The 7555-nt window shown below is 43.8% G+C and overlaps 1 protein-coding gene across 1 annotated transcript; it reads left to right on the top strand.

Annotated features, from left to right (window-relative positions):
* Positions 1-3683: 3683 nt before the first annotated feature.
* On the top strand, positions 3684-7341 carry LOC114110421 (catenin alpha-1-like). Its single transcript, XM_042232851.2, is given in 2 exon segments — positions 3684-5304; positions 5306-7341. Coding segments are annotated over 2 exon segments (2721 nt in total). The 5' UTR covers positions 3684-3708; the 3' UTR covers positions 6431-7341.
* The last annotated feature ends 214 nt before the right edge of the window (positions 7342-7555 follow it).

Raw genomic sequence — 7555 nt, 5'->3', positions numbered from 1 at the left:
TAAGTCAGAAAGAGAAAGACAAATACTTTATATTAATGCATATATAAGAAATTTAGAAAGATAGTGCCAACAATGCAGGAAAACAAAGGAGACACAGATGTAAAGAACAGCATTTTGGACTCAGTGGGAAAAGGCAAGTGTGGAACAATTTGACAGAATAGCACTGAAACATATACCATATGTTAAACAGAAGACCAGTGTGAGTTCTATGCAAGAAGCAGTGCACCCAAAGCCAGTACTCTGGGACAACCTAGAGGGATATGGTAGGGACGGAGGCTTGAGTGGGACTTAGGATGGTAGGGATATATGTATACCTATGGCTCACTCATAGTGAAAGTGAAAGTCACTCAGTTATGTTCAACTCCTTGCAACCCCATACACTATACACAGTTCATGGGATTCTCCAGGCCAGAATACTGGAGTGGGTAGCCTTTCCCTTCTCCAGGGCATCTTCCCAACCCAGGCATTGAACTCAAGTCTCCCGCATTGCAGGCAGATTCTTTACCAGCTAAGCCACAAGGGAAGCCCAAGAATACTGAAGTAGGTAGCCTATCCATTCTCCAGGGGATCTTCCTGACCCAGGAATTGAACTGGGGTCCCCTGCACCACAGGCAGATTCTTTACCAACTGAACTATCAGAGAAGCCCGTGTTATTGTAAGGCAAAAAACCATCACAAGTTTTTAAAGTAATTATCCTCTGATTAAAATAAATTAATAAAAAATAAATGTATAAAGCAAATACTAACAGACATAAATGGAGAATTGACAGTGATACAATAATAGTATATGACTTTATCATCTAACCAATATCAACAGACAGATAATATAGACAGAAAATCAATACAGAAACAGTGGTCTTAAGTGACACACATGTATAATATTATATATGAAATGAATCGCCAGCCCAGGTTTGACGCATGATACTGGATGCTTGGGGCTGGTGCACTGGGACAACCCAGAGGGATGGTACAGGGAGGGAGGAAGGAGGGAAGTTCAGGATGGGGAATACGTGTATACCCGTGGCAGATTCATGTTGATGTATGGCAAAAACAACACAATATTGTGCAGTAATTAACCTCCAATTAAAATAAATAAATTTATATTTAAAAAATACCGCATGGACTTAATAGGTATTTACAGAAAATTCCTTCCAAAAACAGCAGAATACACATTCTTCTCAAGTTCACATGGACCTTTCTCCAGGATACATCACATTCTGTGCTACAAAACAAATATGAAAAAACTTTAAGAGACTGAAATTATATCAATCATCTTTTCTGACAACAACACTGTGAGGCTAGAAATTATCTACTAAGGGGAATGAAACTGCAAAAAACACAGACATGCAGAGGCTAAACAACATGCTACCAAATAGCCAATGGATCACTGAAGAAATCAAAGAAATTAAAAAATTCTTAGGAACAAATGAAAACACAACAATCCGAAATGTATCAAATGCAGCAAAAGCAGTTCTAAGAGAGAAGTATACTGTGATAAAAAGCCTACATTGGGAAATAAACACAAAATTTCAAATTAACTATTTAACCTTACATCTAAGTGTTAATTGCTGTTGTGTTCCTCTCTTTGTGACCCCATAGACTGAAGCCTGCCAGGCTCCTCTGTCCATGAAATTATCCAGGCAAGAATACTGGAGTAGGTTGCCATTCCCTTCTCCAGGAGATCTGCCTGACCCAGGGATCAAACCTGGGTCTCCTGCATTGAAGACAGATTCTTTATTGTTTGAGCTACCAGGGAAGCCATCTAAAGGAACCATAAAAAGAACTAACAAAACCCAAAATTAGTAGAAAGAATAAAATTATAAAGCTCAGAGCAGAAATAAATAAAATTGAGACAAAAAAAAAAAAAAACAATCTAAAAGATCAGTGAAACTGAGAGCTGGTTCTTTACAAATATCGTTTTGTTTTGTTTTTTTAAGAGAAAGGATCCAAAAAAACAAAATCAGAAATGAAAAAGAAGTTGAAACAGATATAGCAGAAATAACTGTTTGTAAAAGACAAGTAGCAGATATATTTTAATCAACTGGAAAACCTAGAAAAAAATGGTAAATGCATAGAAATATAAAATTTCTCATGGCTGAATCAGAAGAAATAGATAATCTGAAGAGACTGATTGCAAGTGTTGAAATTAATCAGTATTCAAAATACTCCTCCTTTAAAAGATCAAGACCATACAGCTTCGCAAGAGAATTCTACCAAATATTTAAAGAAGAGTTACTACCTAGACCTCCTTCAGTTCAGTTCAGTCACTCAGTCGTGTCCAGCTCTTTGCAACCCCATGAACTGCAGCACGCCAGGCCTCCCTATCCATCGCCAACTCCCAGAGTTCACTCAGACTCACGTTCATCGAGTCAGTGATGCCATCCAGCCATCTCATCCTCTGTCGTCCCCTTCGCCTCCTGCCCCCAATCCCTCCCAGCATCATAATCTTTTCCAATGAGTCAACTCTTCGCATGAGGTGGCCAAAGTACTGGAGTTTCAGCTTTAGCATCATTCCTTCCAAAGAAATCCCAGGGCTGATCTTCAGAATGGACAGGTTGGATCTCCTTGCAGTCCAAGGGACTCTCAAGAGTCTTCTCCAACACCACGGTTCAAAAGCACTAATTCTTCGGTGCTCAGCCTTTTTCACAGTTCAACTCTCACATTCATACACGACCACAGGAAAAACCATAGCCTTGACTAGATGGACCTTAGTTGGCAAAGTAATGTCTCTGCTTTTGAATATACTATCTAGGTTGGACATAACTTCTTCCAAGGAGTAAACGTCTTTTAATTTCATGGCGGCAGTCACCATCTGCAGTGATTTTGGAGCCCTAAAAAATAAAGGCTGACACTGTTTCTACTGTTTCCCATCTATTTCCCATGAGGTGATGGGACCGGATGCCATGATCTTCGTTTTCTGAATGTTGAGCTTTAAGCCAACTTTTTCACTCTCCACTTTCACTTTCATCAAGAGGCGTTTTAGTTCCTCTTCACTTTCTGCCATAAGGGTGGTGCCATCTGCATCTCTGAGGTTATTGATATTTCTCCCGGCAATCTTGATTCCAGCTTGTGTTTCTTCCAGTCCAGCGTTTCTCATGATGTACTCTACATATAAGTTAAATAAGCAGGGTGACAATATACAGCCTTGACATACTCCTTTTCCTATTTGGAACCAGTCTGTTGTTCCATGTCCAGTTCTCACTGCTGCTTCCTGACCTGCATACAGACTTCTCAAGCAGCAGGTCAGGTGGTCTGGTATTCCCATCTCTCTCAGAATTTTCCACAGTTTATTGTGATCCACTCAGTCAAAGGCTTTGGCATAGTCAATAAAGCAGAAATAGATGTTTTTCTGGAAGTCTCTTGCTTTTTTCATGATCCAGCGGATGTTGGCAATTTGATCTCTCGTTCCTCTGCCTCTTCTAACACCAGCTTGAACATCAGGAAGTTCACAGTTCACATACTGCTGAAGCCTGGCTTGGAGAATTTTGAGCATTACTTTACTAGCATGTGAGATGAGTGCAATTGTGTGGTGGTGTGAGCATTCTTTGGCATTGCCTTTCTTTGAGATTGGAATGAAAACTGACCTTTTTCAGTCCTGTGGCCACTGCTGAGTTTTCCAAATTTGCTGGCATATTGAGTGCAGCACTTTCACAGCATCATTTTTCAGGATTTGAAACAGCTCAGAGCGCTCACCCAGCTCGCCGCAGAAATGACTGCTGTCCACACAGGCAACATAAACTTCAAATGGGACCCCAAAAGTCTAGAGATCAGGACTCTGGCAGTTGAAAGACTGTTAGAGCCTCTTGTTACCCAGGTTACAACCTTGGTAAACACCAATAGCAAGGGGCCCTCTAATAAGAAGAGAGGTCGTTCTAAGAAGGCCCATGTTTTGGCTGCATCTGTTGAACAAGCAACTGAGAATTTCTTGGAGAAGGGGGATAAAATTGCAAAGGAGAGTCAGTTTCTCAAGGAGGAGCTTGTGGCTGCTGTAGAAGATGTTCGAAAACAAGGTGATTTGATGAAGAGTGCTGCAGGAGAGTTTGCAGATGATCCCTGCTCTTCTGTGAAGCGTGGCAACATGGTTCGGGCAGCTCGGGCTTTGCTCTCTGCTGTTACCCGGCTGCTTATTTTGGCTGACATGGCAGATGTCTACAAATTACTTGTTCAGCTGAAACTTGTAGAAGATGGTATCTTGAAACTGAGGAATGCTGGCACTGAACAGGACTTGGGAATACAGTATAAAGCCCTGAAACCTGAAGTGGATAAACTGAACATTATGGCAGCCAAAAGACAACAGGAACTGAAAGATGTGGGCCATCGTGATCAGATGGCTGCAGCCAGAGGAATCCTGCAGAAAAACGTTCCAATCCTCTATACTGCATCCCAGGCATGCCTACAGCACCCTGATGTTGCAGCCTACAAGGCCAACAGAGACCTGATATACAAGCAGCTGCAACAGGCAGTCACAGGAATTTCTAATGCAGCCCAGGCCACTGCATCAGATGATGCCTCTCAGCACCCAGGTGGAGGAGGAGGAGAACTGGCATATGCCCTCAATAACTTTGATAAACAAATCATTGTGGACCCCTTGAGCTTCAGTGAGGAGCGCTTTAGGCCTTCCCTGGAGGAGCGCTTGGAAAGCATCATTAGTGGGGCTGCCCTGATGGCTGATTCATCCTGCACCCGTGATGACCGGTGTGAGAGAATCGTGGCAGAGTGTAATGCTGTCCGCCAGGCCTTGCAGGACCTGCTCTCAGAGTACATGGGCAATGCTGGACGTAAAGAAAGAAGTGATGCACTCAATTCTGCAATAGATAAAATGACCAAGAAGACCAGGGACCTGTGTAGGCAGCTCCGCAAAGCTGTCATGGACCATGTTTCAGATTCATTTCTGGAAACCAACGTTCCACTTTTAGTATTGATTGAGGCTGCGAAGAATGGAAATGAGAAAGAAGTTAAAGAATATGCCCAAGTTTTCCGTGAACATGCCAACAAATTAATTGAGGTGGCCAACTTGGCTTGTTCCATCTCAAACAATGAAGAAGGTGTAAAGCTTGTTCGAATGTCTGCAAGCCAGCTAGAAGCCCTCTGTCCTCAGGTTATCAATGCTGCATTGGCTTTAGCAGCAAAACCACAGAGTAAACTGGCCCAAGAGAACATGGATCTTTTTAAAGAACAGTGGGAGAAACAAGTCCGAGTTCTCACAGATGCTGTCGATGACATTACTTCCATTGATGACTTCTTGGCTGTCTCAGAGAATCACATTTTGGAAGACGTGAACAAATGTGTCATTGCTCTCCAAGAGAAAAGATGTGGATGGGCTAGACCGCACAGCTGGTGCAATTCGAGGCCGGGCTGCCCGGGTCATTCATGTTGTCACCTCAGAGATGGACAACTATGAACCAGGAGTCTACACAGAGAAGGTGCTGGAAGCAACCAAGCTGCTCTCCAACACAGTCATGCCACGTTTTACTGAGCAAGTGGAAGCGGCTGTGGAAGCCCTCAGCTCAGACCCTGCCCAGCCCATGGATGAAAACGAGTTTATTGATGCCTCCCGCCTGGTGTACGATGGCATCCGGGACATCAGGAAAGCGGTGTTGATGATAAGGACCCCTGAGGAGCTGGATGACTCTGACTTTGAGACGGAAGACTTCGATGTCAGAAGCAGGACAAGTGTCCAGACAGAAGACGACCAGCTAATAGCTGGGCAGAGTGCCCGGGCGATCATGGCTCAGCTTCCCCAGGAGCAGAAAGCAAAGATTGCGGAACAGGTCGCCAGTTTTCAGGAAGAAAAGAGCAAGCTGGATGCTGAGGTGTCCAAGTGGGACGACAGTGGCAACGACATCATCGTGCTGGCCAAGCAGATGTGCATGATCATGATGGAGATGACGGACTTCACCCGAGGTAAAGGACCACTCAAAAACACATCCGATGTGATCAGTGCCGCCAAGAAAATTGCTGAGGCAGGCTCCAGGATGGATAAGCTCGGCCGCACCATCGCAGACCATTGCCCAGACTCAGCCTGCAAACAGGACCTGCTGGCCTACCTTCAGCGCATCGCCCTCTACTGCCACCAGCTCAACATCTGCAGCAAAGTCAAGGCCGAGGTGCAGAACCTCGGTGGGGAGCTGGTCGTCTCCGGGGTGGACAGCGCCATGTCCCTGATCCAAGCCGCAAAGAACCTGATGAATGCGGTGGTGCAGACAGTGAAGGCGTCGTACGTGGCCTCCACCAAATACCAGAAGTCCCAGGGGATGGCATCCCTCAACCTCCCTGCTGTGTCGTGGAAGATGAAGGCACCTGAGAAAAAGCCCTTGGTGAAGAGAGAGAAGCAGGATGAGACACAGACCAAGATTAAAAGAGCGTCTCAGAAGAAGCATGTGAACCCCGTGCAGGCCCTCAGTGAGTTCAAAGCTATGGACAGCATCTAAGGCTGCCCGGACCCTCCTAAAGATCCCTCACCGTTCTTCACTCACGTATATTTGCTAAATAGAACACTGATGCTAGATCCCATAGGAAATAGATTCTTGAGACCTGGCCAACCTAGTGAATTTTGCAAGGACGTACTTGTGTTTAAGTCATAGAATTCAGGGCATATATCTAGCTATATTTTTATACTCCTAAATAATTAAAAGTAAAAATTCCATAACCAAAGAGACTCCTACATGAACGTGTTAGTGACACTGTTGACCAAGTTGAGAGGCCTGTCCTCCTAGTGGTGGCAGCAGTAGGTTTGGGAGAGGGATCTGCCTGTACCTTGGTTCAGGGAGGGGCTTCCCCGGTTCTGGCCACTTGGCTGGTAGGAAATGACCAAAGACGACCCGGAGCAAGCATCCCGGGCGTCTTAGGAGGCCTTGGAGAAAGGAACATTCCCAGACAGGTCTTTAAAGGGACAGACCACACAAAACTAATTAAAACAATGTATCACGAAGAAAACAGATTAGTCTCTTTATAACATGAAAGGATTTTAATGCATGGTTACAATTACTAATGTACTCTGCTGTGGGACATTAATAAAGTTGCTTTTTTTCAGGCTAGAATGTTGTGATGCCATAATCAGAACATGCTCTTTTAACTTCCTTCAGCTTCAAATGCAAATTCATCATTGGGTTCACTTCTAATAATTGCAGTGCTTCCTGCCTTGGGCTTAGGAGAGAAGCCTGACAAAATAGTGTTTGCTTAGGCAATAATTTAGACTACCTAATTTGTGATTACTATAGCGATTACTATAACTACAAGGTATAATTTTACTTTATTTAAATTTTATGAATTGGAATGTTTTCTACACTAACTTTTCCCAATAAAGTCCACTATGAAACCAAAAAAAAAAAAAAAAAAGAAACAGCTCAACTGGAATTCCATTGCCTCCACTAGCTTTGTTCGTAGCGATGCTTTCCAAGGCCCACTTGACTTCACATTCCATGCTGTCTGGCTCTAGATTAGTGATTACATCATCATGATTATCTTGGTCATGAAGTGCCGGGGTCCAGCCCCGGTGGATCCAGGGAATTTGAAGGGTGGACGGAGTCGGCAAGGAAAGACTTATTTATTTATTA

The sequence above is a fragment of the Ovis aries genome, chromosome 15 (genome assembly GCF_016772045.2).
Source record: "Ovis aries strain OAR_USU_Benz2616 breed Rambouillet chromosome 15, ARS-UI_Ramb_v3.0, whole genome shotgun sequence".
Classification (NCBI taxonomy): Eukaryota; Metazoa; Chordata; class Mammalia; order Artiodactyla; family Bovidae; genus Ovis; species Ovis aries.
This window is presented reverse-complemented; position numbering and strand designations above follow the sequence as displayed.